The 18,862-nt window shown below is 45.6% G+C and overlaps 2 protein-coding genes across 3 annotated transcripts; both read right to left on the reverse strand.

Annotated features, from left to right (window-relative positions):
- Positions 1–96: 96 nt before the first annotated feature.
- On the reverse strand, positions 97–6,834 carry LOC130392120 (leukocyte surface antigen CD53-like). Of its 2 annotated transcripts, none has more exons than XM_056602561.1 (8): positions 6,673–6,834; positions 5,960–6,048; positions 4,316–4,504; positions 3,927–4,001; positions 3,535–3,645; positions 2,087–2,194; positions 1,263–1,346; positions 97–975 (listed from the first exon to the last, which is right to left on the reverse strand). In XM_056602561.1, exons 2-8 carry the CDS (start codon positions 6,020–6,022, stop codon positions 907–909), a joined length of 699 nt encoding a protein of 232 aa, XP_056458536.1. In that variant the 5' UTR covers positions 6,023–6,048; positions 6,673–6,834; the 3' UTR covers positions 97–906. The 2 variants fall into 2 exon arrangements, with proteins under 2 accessions (XP_056458536.1, XP_056458535.1); XM_056602560.1 differs by having other exon boundaries at positions 6,669–6,833.
- Positions 6,835–8,916: 2,082 nt separating this feature from the next.
- Positions 8,917–14,705, reverse strand: lman2lb (lectin, mannose-binding 2-like b). Its single transcript, XM_056602549.1, has 8 exons — positions 14,505–14,705; positions 13,747–13,865; positions 12,983–13,100; positions 12,143–12,225; positions 10,982–11,143; positions 10,457–10,571; positions 9,904–10,029; positions 8,917–9,387 (listed from the first exon to the last, which is right to left on the reverse strand). Exons 1-8 carry the CDS (start codon positions 14,692–14,694, stop codon positions 9,245–9,247), a joined length of 1,056 nt encoding a protein of 351 aa, XP_056458524.1. The 5' UTR covers positions 14,695–14,705; the 3' UTR covers positions 8,917–9,244.
- Between the last annotated feature and the right edge of the window lie 4,157 nt (positions 14,706–18,862).

Raw genomic sequence — 18,862 nt, forward strand, 5'->3', positions numbered from 1 at the left:
CTCTCGGGGAGAGGGCCCACGCCCCCTTGAGCTCTCTCGCGCTCTCATTTCCTCTTATTCTTATATAGCCACAGACAATAAATGTGTCCAGAATTGACATTTTCAACACAAACCAGGCAGAATACTTTGCCTTTCTATTTCGACACCCAACGTCATCACAGATCTCTGGGCCGTGAACCTCTGGAGGAAGTGGATTGAGGGGACCTCAATGTGGATTTAAGTTAAACGAGTGTAAACGCACATCACTGTTCCGCCCAGTGAAGTATGTTTAAAATAATGATTGTTTAACCGCAGTGTGGAGTACATCATAGGTCAGCTAGGAGGAGATTCAACACACACTTGACTTGATGTCCTCCACGGACCTGAGCTTTATTCTGATCCTGATACACAATATACCACACTGATTAGCCTTGTTAGCTTAGCATATATTAGCAGGGCCGAACATCTATAAATACACTATGACTAACATAGTGAGAGACAGATCATTTTTATAGGACGTCATTTTGCCATGTCATGAAAGGAAACACTAATAAGTTGTGATAAAGTGAAAGATAGTTAATATAACCACATAACTAAAGACAGATGCCCACACATTACAATCTCTACATAATACTGTAATAGGAAAGCATTAGCAACCTGTTTTTATCAAAGGTTTCTCATTTAGAGTACAAGTAGGCTGGTGCTTGCTCATGGGCTTAAGGAAGGTCAGAAAAACATTTGCGCATCAATTAGTCTCACTAGAAAAGACTTGCTTGCTAAAACTATTATACTATTTACATTCATTCATGTTATCATTATCGATCAGTTTTGGCATTGAACCGAGGCTGTAACTTGACTTGCAGGGAATAATGTCCCTGAGGGACAGATAGGGGTACAAGTCCAACTCCCCAACCCCTACTAAGTTATTCAGATGTACCCCAGACGGTTCCGTCTGAGAAGGACGAGCAGGGGAACTGTAACACACATGCAAACCAGCTGCAAAGAGAAACAAGGGAAATCAGACCATTTCCATCATACTGTATATGAATTAGGAACACTGCAGTTCATTCTTAACATGATTCTTTTTAACTTTGTTGATTAATAACATGATTATAACAACCTATAAGAGAAACATGATAACAGGAAATTGGTTGAATTCATTATAATTTGTTCGAACAATATTGGCTATCTCCCCGAGAAATGTAAACGGGAAGCCAGGGACTGAAGCGTTTATTGTGAAAACTTAATTGATTGAATGAATAAATCAGATTAACAGAACCCACCTTCAGGATTGCGAGAGCGATCACGCCTGCGCCCGTACTGCGGAAGTTGTGAGAGAACCAGTTCCTCAGCTTCTGGAGACAGCCCTGAGAGACAAGCAGTTCACATCCACCTCAGAAGAGACCCACACTAGCTCACATCCACCTCAGAAGGGAGCCACACTATTATTAGCTCACATCCTCCTCAGAAGATAGTCCTGAGATACACACTGGTTCACATCCTCCTCAGAAGATAGTCCTGAGATACACACGGGTTCACATCCTCCTCAGAAGAGACACACTATATCACATCCTCATCAGAAGACAGACACACACTAGTTCACATCCACCTCAGAAGGCACACACTAGTTCACATCCACCGCAGGAGACACACACACACACACACACACACACACACACACACACACACACACACACACACACACACACACACACACACACACACACACACTAGCTCACATTCTCTTCATAAGATTTCTTAGAATTATAGATTTCGATTTTTACTATTGGCTTAACTTTTACACAATAATTAGCCTAAATGTTTAAAACTGTTTGAGAACTATGAGTCTTGTAATGCCTATTAATAAACACTTGATTCTTAACGGTCCTACAGTTGCTTTTTTAACTGTTGGACCCAACAGCTAGCCACGGAAATAGTTTACATTTTCAGTTAAAATATCTAAATATTCAGTGAAATACATCAGCAATTCCATTGAGTTGTAATACATTTCCATTGTACTACCGAAGAACAGGTAACCATAGGTCGAGAAGCCCTATGTGATTCATTGACGCGTCTTTGATTCGGAGGCACTGAGTGTAGTACCTACCTCTGACCAGGTGTCGAAGGGGGCGCTGTCACACTCTTCCTGACTGCAGCATGAGACCGGCGCGTTTCCCTCCCAGTCGGCCTCCCCGCGGACTCCACAGCACTGGAACTGTCCGGTTTAAAGCCCATATATGGATTCATTACACAGATGTTCTACACATATTTATAGAGTATGCTTCATTATGTCAGCATATGTGTGGGCAGCCTGGAGGATAAAGCAATGCTTCCTCCTGCTGTCAGACTAACACTGTAGAAGTGTTGAATATGTACAAAGATGAGTTGTATAGTATTGTAGTACTAGTACACATTATGATGAGTTGTATTGTAGTAGTCCGAATTATGGTAAGTTGTATTGTAATACTAGCACCCATTATGATGAGTTGTACACATTATGATGAGATGTATTAGCAGTTGACATTATGATGTGTTGTATTGTAGTACTACACATTATGATGAAATGTATTGTAGCAGTAGACATTATGATGGGTTGTATTGTAGTACTAGTACACATTATGATGAGATGTATTGTAGGTAGCAGTAGACGTGTTGGGAACGTTACTTTTAAAAAGTAATTAGTTAAAGTTACTCACTACTTGTTCCAAAAAGTAACTGAGTTAGTAACTGTATCACTCTATAATAAAAGTAAATATTTGCGTTACTGTAAAAAGAAAGGTTGCTATATGTCAAAGAATTTGGATTTTTCTGAGCAGTTTTCACTTGGCCTTAATGTGTTAAATGGTTGAACTGCCCATTCAAGGCCCTGATATACTTCCAACATAATTTTAATTTGCTTGGTTGCAAAGGCTCTGGAACATCTGCCGGATGCTACAGCAAATGCTCATCGGATTGCTCCGGACTCGCCATTTCTGCTGCTTCATCTAATCTGTTTGGTGTGTGCATGTGCATTTGCGCGCGTGTGTGTGTGTGTGTGTGTGTGTGTGTGTGTGTGTGTGTGTGTGTGTGTGTGTGTGTGTGTGTGTGTGTGTGTGTGTGTGTGTGTTGCATTGTAGTTGTAGTACACATTATAAGGAGTATTATGAGTAGCAGTAGGCTGAAATCTAACACAAAGCATGAAAAACAAATTGCATTTGCATGGAAGATCCATGGGTTACAAAAATAAAAACCTCAAGAATCAGTTCCCTCTAACGATGAATGGACGTTTATAGTGAAACCTGTGTTTTTTTTTATTTGTGTGTGTGTGTGTGTGTGTGTGTGTGTGTGTGTGTGTGTGTGTGTGTGTGTGTGTGTGCGCGCGCGTGCGTACATTCATGCATCCATATCCAAGAGTGTGTGTGCGTCTGTGTGTGTGCGTCTGTGTGTGTGCGTCTGTGTGTCCGTCTACTGTGCGTGCGTGCGTGCGTGCGTGCGTGCGTGCGTGCGTGCGTGCGTGCGTGCGTGCGTGCGCGTCTATATGCATATCTATGTCTGTGCATGGGGTTTCCCGCCCACCAGGTAATGGAGGGCGTCAAAGTCGTCACGGAGGGTCTTGTTGGTGTCCGGCTGGGCGGTCCTCAGCGCCTCTAGACTGCCCATCAGGTCGCTCTCCAGGTAGCTGTCAAGCTGCAGGGAGGAAAGCCCCCCCCTGTCACACCTCAGAGCATCGCAACTCATTTGAACTCTAACACTCTAGCGCCCTCTCATGGCGACTACGCAGTACTGCACTCCCTTATAAAAATTCTACCGTTTTCAAAAAAAATATTTAAGTCGCCCTCGGGTTAATGTCTCCAAAAGTCCCAATTTTTTTAAATTTCCTTAATCAATCATTTTAATACATATTTAATCAATCAATTAAAAAAAAATTGGGCAATTTTGAATCAATGTTGAATCACACAGAGAAGTACCTTTGTGACGTAGACCATGAACAAGATGCCCATGGCCAACTCCACCAGTATCAGGATGAAGAGCAGGAGGTAGAACTACAAGAACCACAAGGCATTCGTTTTTTAAACGGGAGAAAAACACAGTAATTTAGCAGCTATATGAATATGAATGAAGTAATTATATGGTCATGTACAGCAATATATGTAAAATAATGGTATGGGTATGTTTAGGTGTATGGCTAGAGTTAATTATGATACTTTAACAAATTTATGCTGACAAACTTCTTTGCATTTTGAGATTGACAGGTATGAAAATGTGTGTGTGTGTGTGTGTGTGTGTGTGTGTGTGTGTGTGTGTGTGTGTGTGTGTGTGTGTGTGTGTGTGTGTGTGTGGCTGCGTGGCCCCCCACCATGATGAGCATGCAGCGGTTCTCCTTCATGGCCCCCAGCACGCCCACGTAGCACACGCAGCAGGCGATGGTGCCGGTGGCGATCAGCGTGTTGGTGGGGTAGATGGGCAGGAAGCCGGGCACCACGGCCCCGAACAGGGAGTTCATCCTCTGGAACTCCCCGAAGCCCACCACGAACACCGCGCACACCTGGACACACAACACAACACAACGCACCTGTTACACCACGAACACCGCGCACACCTGGACACACAACACAACACAACGCACCTGTTACACCACGAACACCGCGCACACCTGGACACACAACACAACACAACGCACCTGTTACACCACGAACACCGCGCACACCTGGACACACAACACAACACAACGCACCTGTTACACCACGAACACCGCGCACACCTGGACACACAACACAACACAACGCACCTGTTACACCACGAACACCGCGCACACCTGGACACACAACACAACACAACGCACCTGTTACACCACGACACCGCGCACACCTGGACACACAACACAACACAACGCACCTGTTACACCACGAACACCGCGCACACCTGGACACACAACACAACACAACGCACCTGTTACACCACGAACACCGCGCACACCTGGACACACAACACAACACAACGCACCTGTTACACCACGAACACCGCGCACACCTGGACACGCAACACAACGCACCTGGACACACAACACAACGCACCTGTTACACCACGAACACAGCGCACACCTGGACACACAACACAACACACCTGGACACGCAACACAACACAAAGCACCTGTTACACCACGAACACCGCGCACACCTGGACACGCAACACAACACAACGCACCTGTTACACCACGAACACCGCGCACACCTGGACACACAACACAACACACCTGTTACACCACGAACACTGCGCACACCTGGACACGCAACACAACACACCTGTTACACCACGAACACTGCGCACACCTGGACACGCAACACAACACAAAGCACCTGTTACACAACGAACACAGCGCACACCTGGACACACAACACAACACACCTGTTACACCACGAACACAGCGCACACCTGGACACACAACGCAACACGCCTGTTACACCACGAACCCCTGGACACACAACACAACAGTAACAAAACACACCTGTTACCCAACACAACACACCTGTTACACAACAAACACACTTGGAGGCAACACAACACATCTGTTACACAACACAGCTGGAGGCAACACAACACAACACAGTGTGTGTGCATTGAGAGGTGACTGGTTCCCAGTCTGTGTGCGTTGAGAGGTGACTGGTTCCCAGTGTGTGTGTGTTGAGAGGTTACTGGTTCCCAGTCTGTGTGCGTTGAGAGGTGACTGGTTCCCAGTGTTCGTGTGTTGAGAGGCGACTGGTTCCCAGTCTGTGTGCGTTGAGAGGTGACTGGTTCCCAGTGTGTGTGTTGAGAGGTGACTGGTTCCCAGTTTGTGTGCGTTGAGAGTTGACTGGTTCTCAGTGTTTGTGTGTTGAGAGGTGACTGGTTCCCAGTCTGTGTGCGTTGAGAGGTGACTGGTTCCCAGTGTGTGCGTCGAGAGGCGACTGGTTCCCAGTGTGTGCGTTGAGAAGGTGATGTGAAGTGTGAGTATGGAACGCACCCAGCAGAGGAAGTTGAGGAGACCAATGAGACTCTTCAGGAAGTCCGCCTGATTGTGATCCATTCTGCCCGTTTCGCTCGCGGCCCTCGCTGCCGAACAGGAGCAGAGAGGGTTTCACTCAAACAAGCCTTTTGGAGTGCTACTTCTCACCAGTCATTTAGCAGACCCAAGGTGAAGTGTCCTTCAGAAGAGCTAGGAGCTAGGAGGCATCTGGAGCTAGGCAACCAACGGGTAGCCTGCTGACATTGGGGAATCAAACCCTAATCTGCTAAATGCCCTAAATGTTAACGTAAACCCGTAACCGTTGGGCTGGGAATCAAACCCCCGACCACTACACCAGACGCCTGTCTGCCCCAGGGTGATGTGGCCTGGGGTGAGCAAGACAGCCTTAAGGACGCGTGTGTTTGGTGTGACAACACTGAGCCTGATGCCAGTGGCCCTGACAACACTCATCACAAAGTAGCTCTTCTTTAGCTCATCAACATTAAAGCTCCCATTTCTCTTCACATCAATCAGCTGCTGTAGTTCAGAAATGTCTTATAAACAATTAAGTTTATGATTAAAGTCATTTTATTAAACCACACACCAAGCCAAGCCAAATCTAAATGTATGGTTTATCTTAATGTTACTCTTAAAAATATCCCACCTCTCAAATGTAATTACATCCCACCATAAAACAACTGGACAGTACTAGAAAATCGACACTCACTTACTGACGCAGAACTCCGGTGGGCGAAGAGGGTCCGACAGACCGGGGGCTGGTGGCGCTGAGGTGGTTCCTGTGCTCAGGTAGACTCACCTGTGTGCAGGTAAAAGCTCACCTGTTTACAGGTAGGGACCCAGCTGTGTACAGATACACCTACCCCCAGGTACAAGCAGGAGGAGACACAGGGAGCTGTTGGTAGAGGCAGTCTCTGTCTCAACCTGACCAATAGGGAGATGGGAATTTAAAGTGTTCCTCTGCATGTTGTTCACCAGATGACCACAACATCACAGGCAAGCAATCATGTCAACAAACATTTCGTTGCCAGCTATGACTGCTTGCCTGTTCTGTTGTGCATTTGACAAATAAAATAACTTGAACCTAAGGTGGAGGAGTGTGGGGCAAGGGGACAGGAGCGAGCTGATACGAGACTATCGGCCACTAAAAGACTGTCTAGTATTCTATAGAAGTATAGCCTGTTGTACCGCACTAGCAGCTGCTGGAATAAGTAGTTTGGTTTCTAGAAGAATAGTACATGGCTCTAGCATATGGTGCTAGTTGAGTGGGAAGCGAACCCATATGCTAACCCATATATCTTTAGCATATTGCGCTAGTTTGCCCCTATTGAGTGAATGAAGAGATGGTTAACACACAAATCTATTGTTTTACAAGGGCCCCAGAGAAGAGGTTAATGTTAGGGAACGCTAAGGATATAGGTACAATACCAAGAAAACAAACAGCTACACACCACTTCACCCTAGTGACTTTTATTGTAATCCCAGCATGAAAAGTTCTTGTTTTCACTTTGGTTGGCCCAAAGATGATACTAACAACAGATAAAAAAACATGGACCTAAGCAGCATGAACACATTCACTGCCATGACCTTATTACCAATAATCTGTTGTACAATTACACAACGTGGGTGATGATTCACCGACCGATCTGACTCATAGTAACAAGTCTGGGAATAAAAGGAGATTGTAGATGGCGATTTGTTAAGTATGTAAACTATTACACTAAACAGGAAATCAACAGGAAATTACAACAAACAACCAATGAATAAGATTAGTGCTTCTCCAGGCAGACTGCCGCCGGTCTCACTGGATAACAGCTAGAAAAGTGAACACAAACGTCCCAGATAACGTCATTGCTGATAGGCTACAATAAAGGTTTGATTGCAATACATACATTTCCATTTTGTATTTGATCATAAGTGCTGCCTCAAAAACCTTTTTTGTTTTTAGTCATTATTTTTTTTAATCACATTGTATCTTTCCGTCTCGAAATGGCGCAGTTATGGATTGAGTTTCAGACCGCCATGAAAGAACCATAACCGGAAAGATGTTCCACATAAACATAACCCATCCAACTTCTAGTGAGATCCGGTTTGACCCTGATGTCTTGACGCCAACACATGTAGACACAATGCAGACATGTCCACAAACAGTAATATTGGACACAGCTAGATGTTAACATCTTTTCATTTAACATTTTTTATATTTTAAGTGAAAACTAAAGTTTGTTGACTCCCATTATCTGGATTTGAAAAAAATATAAAAATGGAGGGATAAAGAAAAAGCCTTTGCCTTAGTAAAGTCTTAATGGAATATTTAAGTATTCCACTCAATGAAGACAGATCTTGATTAAGGCACTGCCCATAAGGGGCAAAAAACACATTTTATTCATTTCCACAGGTCAAACTCATCACCACAGCTCCTCACAAGTCACAAGTACAACAATTTCAAAACAGGAACAAGGAAGGGTTGTCTTCAGAGTACAAGTCTTGTTTGTCCAAAACTTCCCAAAGACGACTTTAACCTTCCACCGAAGTACCCGATGAGCAGCCCAGGGAGCGTGGACGAAACATCCCCATGTTCAACTGAACACGACCTGTGCAGTAAGAATAGTCAGCAGACCGCCGTAGGCACTAGTAATGGAACTCGCCCGCACCACCGTCTCTCCCTAGTGGCAGTGGAGAGCTCTGGCTCGTCCCAAAGCCCCAAGCCGCTCCACGGTTGTTAAGTGCTGGATCATTGTTGTGATATTAGTATCATTTGTGTGCATAGCGTGTGCTATACCGGGCGGTTTATGGCCTCAGTGCAAATATGGCTACGTCCAATGAGATGCTTACAGGTCATTATTCACAGTAGCTAACAGTATCTCTCTCTCCCTCCCTCCCATGGAACCTCCTGCTGCTCCCCCCCCCCTCCCCATCTCCCTTTCCAACTCTCCCCTCTTCCTCCCTCCCCCCTCCTCGACCATAGTGGTGTACAGTCATTGTCTGTGTGTGTATGTATGTATGTGTACGTGCATGCAAGTGTGTGTGACAATGTGTGCGTGTCTGAGCCTGAAACTGACTGATTGTGTGCGAGTGTGAATGGGTGTGTGTGAGTGTGCGTGTTTATGTGTGAGTGTGCATGTTTATGTGTGTGAGTGTGTGTTGGATTATGTGCGAGTGTGTCAGTGATTATATGATTGTGTGTATGTGCGAGTGTGTCAGTGTGTTTATGCGTGTGTGCGTGTGTGTGAGATCATATGACTGCGTGTGTCTGTTTGTCTGTGATAATGTGCAAGTGTGTGTTCAGTAGAATCTCTTGCGGCTCTTCTCCTTCCAGCGTCCGTAGGCCATGAGGCCGATGGCCGCTAGCACCCCCAGGCCCATCAGGGAGAACAACGCCGTCACCGCATACTGCACGCCACTCATCCCCTCCTCCGGCTCCACCACTGCAACACAGGAAGCACACGGCGTCACGAGGAGACCACTTCCTGTCCTCGCTCCACTGCAGGGAACGCATCAGCTAGGAGCGCGTCAGTGAACCCGTCACTAGTCTCACTCGTTTCAGTAGTCTTACTCTTTAACTAGTCTCACTCGTTTCAGAAGTCTTACTCTTTAACTAGTCTCACTCGTTTCAGTAGTCTTACTCTTTCACTAGTCTCACTCGTTTCAGAAGTCTTACTCTTTTAACTAGTCTCACTAGTCTCAGACAGAAACTGGCCTCACATCTGCCGAGGCCTCAAACTGTCACCAACGTCACCACCGTCATCATTCTTCATCCAAAGTATAACAATACAAGAACAGTTTCAGTCATTTATATGAATCACGGAGCTCAAAGAGTTTCATTTAACCTTAGACGAGTAATTTGCCTAACGTTGAACAGTGTGCGTTTGGTCTCAGGATAATAGTTCAACTGTCTGCAGATCAACTTGGTGCGGCAGGTATATTGGCCAATGAGTTGTTACCTATGAACTGCTGCATGTTGTCCACTCTGGGGACGGTCACCTCCTCCTCTTCCTCCTGCTCCAGCTCCTCCTTCGTCTTGTCCACCGTCAGCTCGTACAGTTTCATGGAGATCAGGTCATGGTTGTCTGCAAGGGCGGGGGGAAAAAACAACATCCGAATTTTATGTCAGGGTTTATGGCAGTTGGTTTTTAGACCAAGTGTATCTACTGCCTAACCCCTACCTGGTCCTCAATGACCTGGATATGTACCGTCTAACCCCTACCTGGTCCTCAATGACCTGGATATGTACCGTCTAACCCCTACCTGGTCCTCAATGACCTGGATATGTACCGTCTAACCCCTACCTGGTCCTCAATGACCTGGATATGTACCGTCTAACCCTACCTGGTCCTCAATGACCTGGATATGTACCGTCTAACCCCTACCTACTCCTCAATGACCTGGATGTGTACCGTCTAACCCCTACCTACTCCTCAATGACCTGGATATGTACCGTCTAACCCCTACCTTCTCACTGACATGGTGGGGAGGGAGGAAGAGGTCTTCATGTACCTGAGAGATCTCCGGTGATAGACGTCGCCCCAAAGTAGAAGCCCAGGGGCAGCCGCACGCCCGAGATGTCCGCACAGTCCCGCCATTCGCGGTGGCCGTCCACGTCCGTCATGATCTGGAGACCCGGGGAGAGAGGCAGACACACAGGAGGAGGGGGTGAGTCAGTCAGGGGTGAGTCAGTCGGAGGTGAGTCAGTCTACAAACCTAACACTTGCCTTAGCGCTAGTGTAGCCCCCTAGTGGTAGCGTCCTAGCGGTGGCATCCTAGCGTTAGCGCCTAACGGTAGCGCCTAACGATAGCCCCCTAGCAGAAGCATGTTAGCAGTAGCATCCTAGCGGTATCTCCTGTGGTAGCGTCCTAGCGGTAGCCCCCCGTGGTAGCGTCCTAGCGGTAAATAAATAGGTACCCCCCCCGTGGTATGCGTCCTAGCGGTACCCCCCCGTGGTAGCGTCCTAGCGGTAGCCCCCCCGTGGTAGCGTCCTAGCGGTAGCCCCCCGTGGTAGCGTCGTAGCAGCGGCGACCTACCGTGAGCCGGCTCCTGATGTATCTGATGAGCAGGAAGGTGTCGTGGTTCACGTTACGCACCATGGCCGTGCAGCCGCCAATCTCGGTGGGCCGCCCGTCGCGCTCGTGGTCGTAGCTCAGCGTCCCGTTACCCAGCATGGCCGACACATACGGGTACACGCGCTAGGGGACGGACAGAGAGGACAGAGCGACAGACAGACAGACAGACAGACAGAGTACAGAGCGACACGCAGACAGACAGAGCGACAGACAGACAGAGCGACAGAGCGACAGAGCGACAGACAGACAGACAGACAGACAGACAGACAGACAGACAGACAGACAGACAGAGTACAGAGCGACAGACAGACAGACAAGACACCCCCCCCCGAGAGTACAGAGAGTTACAGAGCGACCGACAGACAAGACCAGACAGACAGAGCGACAGACAGACAGACAGACAGACAGACAAAACCAGATGAGAACCTTGCATGGATCGTGGATACGGTTTTGGTTAGCCCCTAACCCGGGGTTTTACTGTCGTGATAAAACAGTTCTGGTTCCGTGACATCCGTAGGCAGGATTAAATACACACACAGATATGTAGGAGATACATTTTCCCGTTCAAAGTATTGACCAGATCATCAGGATGGAAAAACAGTAGGCCCAGAGATGATGTAAAAGGGTAGTGATGGTAGGGCTAAAGGCTACCTGAGTTCCTGTCTGTCTCTTCTGCATGTCCAGGGCAGCAGAGAGAGGAGGACACAGTGAAGACCATAAACAACACTCTGCATATACGCTCACATTCCATCATGGTGGAGCTACCTCAAGTGGTGATTATGCACTAGGGAGCATGTATACTCATTAGCCATGATGGACTTACCTGGAGTTAGCAGACACTCGTGAACATTTGTACTCACTCTCCATACTATAAGGTGGAGTAGTGTGCATACACTAGTGAACGACCGATACAGGTTAAGGGATTAATAATATTGGTATAAAATAGGGAAGAGATTATATCTGCAGTTCCAATATATCAAGATACCAACAGCCGTATCAAACGTGAAATACTGAAGAAATCGACCGACATCGTTAGTGACACAAAAGTGTGCGCACAGATGCGTGTTTATTAAGAGTGTGTGTAAAGTGCATGTGTACAGTGTGTGTGCGTGCGTGCGTCACCTCGCGGTTCTTGTCCTCGTTGGTGTACGTGTCCACAAAGACCCCCAGTCCGGTGAAATGGTTCATGTTGCCGAACACCGGGCCTGGGGAAGAAAGGTTCAGAACGTTCTAGAAGCTCTCAAGGCGGCTGTAGCTGGCAGCTCGAGCTACCAGCTACACATTTATCGTTACATTTAGCAGACGCTTTTATCCAAAGCGACCCCTACATTAAGTATTGTTAGGGCTGCTCGATTATGAAAAAAAAAATCATAATCACGATTATTTTGGTCAATATTGAAATCACGATTATTCAAACGATTATTTTTGAGTTTGAAAACATGATGAATTTACTCAGCATGTCTCTCCCGAAAACACTTAAAAAAGAAAATGTTCAAATCTAAAATAATGTAAAGATATGTATCCAGCAGATATGTATCAAATAATAATAATTAAAAAAAAAAAAAAATAGATTATATTAGTTTATTTGTCGTTTTTGACCTACAAAATCGAATCGAGATCGAAATTCGATTAATCGCCCAGCCCAAGTATTTGTATATATTATCATCAGTATATTATTATAAAATATAAACATATTAATATTTGTCAGAAGAACGAGCATCAATATTCAATAATATATACGCTGTCGGTACAGTAAGGATGTTCATAGAAACAAGTGCCAAGCACTAACAATCACTAGGATAACCCATTCCCTGTATACAACAAAGATAGGTAGGATAAGGCGCTACACAATGCTAAGTACTATTGTAAAGTGCCAGGACGTACAAACACACAATAAGTGCGTAAGAGGGTTGTGGGGTCAAAGGTGGAGGCTATGGAGAGTCTAGGTGAACCGGCCCTTACCATTCTGCATGCGCTCTTTGGTGAGCCAGAAGGCCACACCGTCGCCATGGAAGTTCTTCTTCCCCTCGCCGTGGACCTTGAACTGGACCTGCAGCTCCCAATCCCTGAGGTAGCAGGGCTGGGAGGCCAAGAGCTAATGGTTAATGCTAAATGGACTGCATTCATACAGCACCTTTTCTAACTAGCGGCCACTCGAAGCGCTTTACAATACTGCCTAACCTTCACCCATTCATGCACACATTCACACACCGACGGTGGTGTCAGCCACGCAAGGCGACAGCCAGCTCGTCGGGAGCAGTCAGGGTGAGATGTTTGCTCAGGGACACCTCGACACTCAGCTAAGAGGAGCCGGGGATCGAACTAGCAACCGTCAGGGCTGTGGAACCAAATCCTGGGCCCTGTATACAAGAGGTACTGATGCCCCCCCCCCCCCGCCGAATTCCCCCTACCAGCCCCCTGCGCTAAATTGTTGACGGGGGGGGGGGGGGGGGGTTGGGTAGAGAACAATTGTTGACAGGGGGGGGGACATGGCCTAGCAGCAGTGTGCGACTCCTAGCACTATAGGCTGGTAGCCCCCCCACAACTGTCCAGGTTTCCCCCGCAGTCCAGCGGCCCTGCTCCCGGTCACCAGCCCAACCCGCTCCACCTCCTGACCCAGATGCCGTCCCCTGCGTTCACCGGTTGGTGAGCTTCAGTCTGTTGAGCTACGACGCGTTCATGTGTGATACGGGGAACTCATCTGCTGTGACACATCGGGGACTTACGATTCGACTCCAAACCGCCCCCTGTCGGCTCTGCAGGTCAGGGGTCAACCTCACGTGGTCTGGGGTCACCATGGCGTTGCCCATCAGGTCCCAGTGAGACGAACTTGAGGAACCCAGCCCTGCAGACAGCAGAATCCTCACATTGAATATCAACACTGATTCCAGAAGCTTCTCTTTACAGGCATCTCTCCCTCTCCCGTCTATTCCATGTCGTGCACGGAATAGTTATTGATTCCTTTCAATACATAATTGCTGAAGAATAATGTAATTTATTTATACAACACAGTGATACCTCAGCCTGCTGTGTGGGAAATGTCTAATCACTATGAATAGTCTGTAGGATTCCCTATTAATAATGTCCACGTTTTCCTAATCGTTTCCTACAACTTTAGGGTGGTCTGTCTTGTAACTTTAGGGTGGTGTCTTTTATTATTGGTCTTGTACGTTCAGGTACCTTTAAGGTGGTCGGTCTTGTATTATTGGTGTTGTATGTTCTGGTACCTTTAAGGCCTTGTCTTGTCACTTTAAGGTGGTGTGTCTGTCTCGTATGATTGGTCTTGTCTTATGTGGTAACTGTAAGGTGGTGTGTCTGGTATTATTTGTATTGTCTTGTCATCTCAACGTACACAACATAAATAGCTGTGAACTGATGGTAAACTGGTCATTATGTCGTCATTGAAGCTCTAGTCACGGAGTAAAACGGGATTAGAGAGGGTGTCAATTGGGGTGTCAGTGAGGGTGTCGGTGATGATCACTACCTTGGTAGGGCTTGGTCAGCGAGTACTCCCGCTTCAGGAACTCCTCCATCTCGTACACATTGTCGGCGGACGAGCTGCCCAGCAGGACACACAAAACCAGTAACAAACATACCGATTTACTGAGAGTTTTCAGGTAAACCAGTGAATCCGAAGGCAGTGATCGGTAGACTTTGGTCACGGCGTCCGCCATTTTGAAGATAATCTCCGCCCAGATTTACTATTGGATAATCCGCCAAACTCCGCCCACGTTTTCTTATTGGACAGCCTTCTACGGCCAGCCCATGTCTACCATTGGACAGCTTGCTAGGCTCCGCCCACATTTACTATTTCATATTCATTCGATTTTGAAGAAGATGAATTTATTGATTCCAGACTCCAGTGTGAATTGGTAATAGCCTAAAACCGACCCGATTTTTACCAAAGAAGTATTTGTTGTCAGTTGTTTCGTTGATGGAATAGCACATTGGACTGATTATATAAGATTATATAAATAAAATAATAATGATGGTTGTGTTGCGTGATGTGATGTGTAGTTAAGCAGACTAATTGTGTAGCAATACACTTTATACAAATCACTATCTGTCCATATATTTGATATAATGATATCACTATATCGATATAAAACAAATTGTCAACGACAAGTCTACTATGAAACGAACAGAAATAACTAAACCTCATCCACTGATATTGCTACAATGATTCACACAAACAGACGTTTTATTGTCTGGTGGTGATGCATGCTGTAGGGCATAAAACATATGGCCATTGCCGTTTTCTAATGAACAAAGCAAATGAAAGAAATATTCTGCTTAGGTCTATAGAAATAGTGAGATTTGTGGAAGAGGTTCACACATTTTGTGAGATCAGATACATAATGGAATGCTGAGGTCAACTGACTAGGATGATGGGTAAACCGAGCGTTTATTTCATGGCAAATGCTGGATTGGCTTACGCATATGTTTCAGTTTTCAAGTTTCACATCAATTCACATATCGTCTGAACCATCTTATCCACAGTTTGTCTCATCATGTCTGCAGGTTCCTCATCGTGGAACCCATCCGTGCACTCAAGAGACTGCAGAGTTCGAGCCCCAACACTGCGCGCATCAGGCACAGACACAAACACCTCCGAACATAAATACTCACGCTACTGCGGGGGGTATGGCCGGTCGATCTGTGGGTGAGATATGACGCCTGGCCGTGTCAGACGGTCTTTAATGGGGCAGTCTCTCCCCCCCCCCCCCCCCCCAACCACAAACAACGACCCACCCACCCACCCACTCGCAGTGCTGACCTGCGGAAAGACGCGACTAATTGAAGAGCTCATTTCCGAGGGAATGTGAGCCATTAGGGCTGGGTCCTTAGGCCACTTCCTCCATCGACGTCTCAACCACCAACGTGGCTGTTCAACGACTCGTTGTTCAGAAAACAGTTTGATCATCGACATCATCCCAAAGATTCATCAAATTATTGATTCATTCATTTATATTTGCACGTTTATACATATTTGTTTATAACTCTATACTATTATGCGAAGTTGAATAAGATAAGATAATGCTTTATTAATCCAGATGGAAAATCCTGTCGAATGCGTACAGTATTTGAAGAAAATAGATAACTGCCAATAATATGCAGCAAAGAGGAATGTTCATCTTTGCTGAATGGTGGTTTCCCTCTTGTTTATGCACACCATTGAGCCAGGATGTAACAACGTATACATATGCATTACATAAAGAGTGGTGATGCATTGTGGGTTTGATATAAAACATAATAACTAAAATGGCTGACGACTGTAGCAGACAATGCAAGCTGTTGTCTGGGCCTTCAACACATTCCTCCTATAAACTTTGCCTGAATCAACGATTGACGTGTCAGGCAGTGAAAAGCTACTTCACAAAATTAGCGTGTGTCTGCCAGCCTCTACATTAAACAAAATAGTGCTGCAACTTGTAGTGGAAAGTGTCTAAATCAGCTCAGCTGGAAGTGAGAAGAGATGGATTAATAGCCTGCTATAATCTGTCCACGGGGACTTTTAGGGTGATGGCGTGGTGCTGTAACGCAGCACTTTGCACTCCTCTCTCTAACACATTCACTTAATGATTAAATGTTTGTTTGAGTCAGATGACCGTTATTTCCTCAAGACCAGCAATCAAATTAAAATTGAAAGGTAAACTCATTTGAGATTGTAACTAAAAATAGAACGTGTTTTGATTAAAGTCATTCAGAAAAGTATATTTGTCAAGTAGTTATCATTAATATGTTAAACTAATCACATAAGTTAATAATTAGTATTCATAATGACATGGTGCTATTTGTATTCTTAATAATCTAGTTAGTAATCAGCTATTGAAACAACAAAAGCTATATTCAATAAAAAAACATATCTTATATTTAAATACTGTTGAATATTCATGACTTGTTGTAACACCATGCTTATGATGTGTAAAAAAGATCTATATACATCCCGAAACATATAAATCTGTAAAGATAAATCAGGTTAGTTTTTTTTAAAAACACAATTTATAAAATACATTTTGAGTATTTCCTGTTGTGTATTTACAAACGAAACACCCATATCCTTTTTGTCCTCATATTAAACCTCCTTACTCTGTCCTGGGGTAATTGATTGTTCTCTCGACGGTGCTTTGCTTACGTTCTAAAAGGTTGTTTAAGATGCACCCGTGGAAACACACCAGAAGACATCAAGTCATCACTCGACACACTGCAGTCAGAAGGCTTTTTACAGCGCGTTCCTCTTCGATCCAGTCATCTCTCCATAAGCTCATTGTTCTAATGTGTGAACATTGATTTCTGGAGTCTTCTGCTCCTTAGCTCAAACGGCTTCCTCATTCCCGACCCGCTCACAAATAAGATTCATGGCCTCCGTTTGCGTTTAGACAGTTGTTGTTTCAGTTGCTGTTTTTCTCCGCATGAACCAACCTCTCGATTCAAGTTTTCTGTCAAAGTAACAGTAAACAATTTTGATGTATTCCCTTTCTTCATTCATTCATTGTTGCGTGCAATGAAATATTGACAGAACTTGCTTACGTTTCAAGTTTTTATGGACTATAATAACGTTAACTATGTCATTCGGGTCAGATTACAGTCGCTAGTTTATTCACTCCATCGATGTGTGTGCGTCTGCACAGGCATTTATGAGAGGGAGAATTCACTCATTCAGTCATAAAATAGAAAACAGGGTGTCACGCTTTCTTCCCACTGCAGTACAATACAGCAGTCATAGAGGCTTGGTCCAAACTAGATATCAGCTGATAACTTTATGATCTTACTAAAAAATAATATCAGGTCTACAGTACGAAGCCTATTTACAATTCATGACAATTCATGAATTCTACTGAGCAGGCGGCACGATCTCCCTAGGGTTTCCCCCCCCCTGCCTTAGCACTGGAGTTATTGTCTCATTGCCTGTCTGTTCTCTTACCCGACCCGGTCAAATGTGACCTCTTCTAAAGTTACAGCTCTGCTCTCCAACAGATATCCAACACGTGTACGTTTATTCGACATTCAACTCTGGCATGGTGAGTGGAGTAACATGATGTCTAGGAACTGTACATAATATCACGATAAAATGTTCAATATTCAATAAAACTGCAGCAACAGTGGCTCGGTCAACATGTAATACGTCTTCATAACCACCTCTCAAAACGATGGTTTGAAAGACAAATGAAGGGGTTCCCTGATTCTTCAAACGTGTTTCTGAAGTGTTTTCCGAGGTTCCCAAACATGGAGCGTTGTGTAGTGTTCTCACCCCTCCTCCAGACCCTCGTCCACTCAGACTCACACCTTCTAGAAGGATCTGAGGGCTGGAAAATGTGAGGAATACTTTGCATCACCCTGTGAATCACACACATACACACACAGACATACACACACACACACACACACACACACACACACACACGCACACACACACACACACACACACACACACACACACACACACGCACGCACACACACACACAAGCGCACATACAAACACGGACACATACACACACACACACACGCACACACACACACACACGCGCACATACAAACACGGACACATACACACACACACACGCACACACACACACACACGCGCACATACAAACACTGACACATACATACACACACACACACACACACACACACACACCCACACATACAAACACAGACACATACACACAAACACACACATACTTACACATACACCCACGCTCACAGGTTGATTGTGGACATTGGGGATTGAAACGAGCACCGCCCCTCACCTCCTTTAGCCCCGCCCCCTCCTCTCCTGTGGCCCCGCCCCTCCTCTCCTTTAGCACCTCCACTCCACCACTAAACGACATTCCTCCCACC

This window comes from Gadus chalcogrammus, chromosome 11 (assembly GCF_026213295.1).
Source record: "Gadus chalcogrammus isolate NIFS_2021 chromosome 11, NIFS_Gcha_1.0, whole genome shotgun sequence".
NCBI classification, from domain to species: domain Eukaryota; kingdom Metazoa; phylum Chordata; class Actinopteri; order Gadiformes; family Gadidae; genus Gadus; species Gadus chalcogrammus.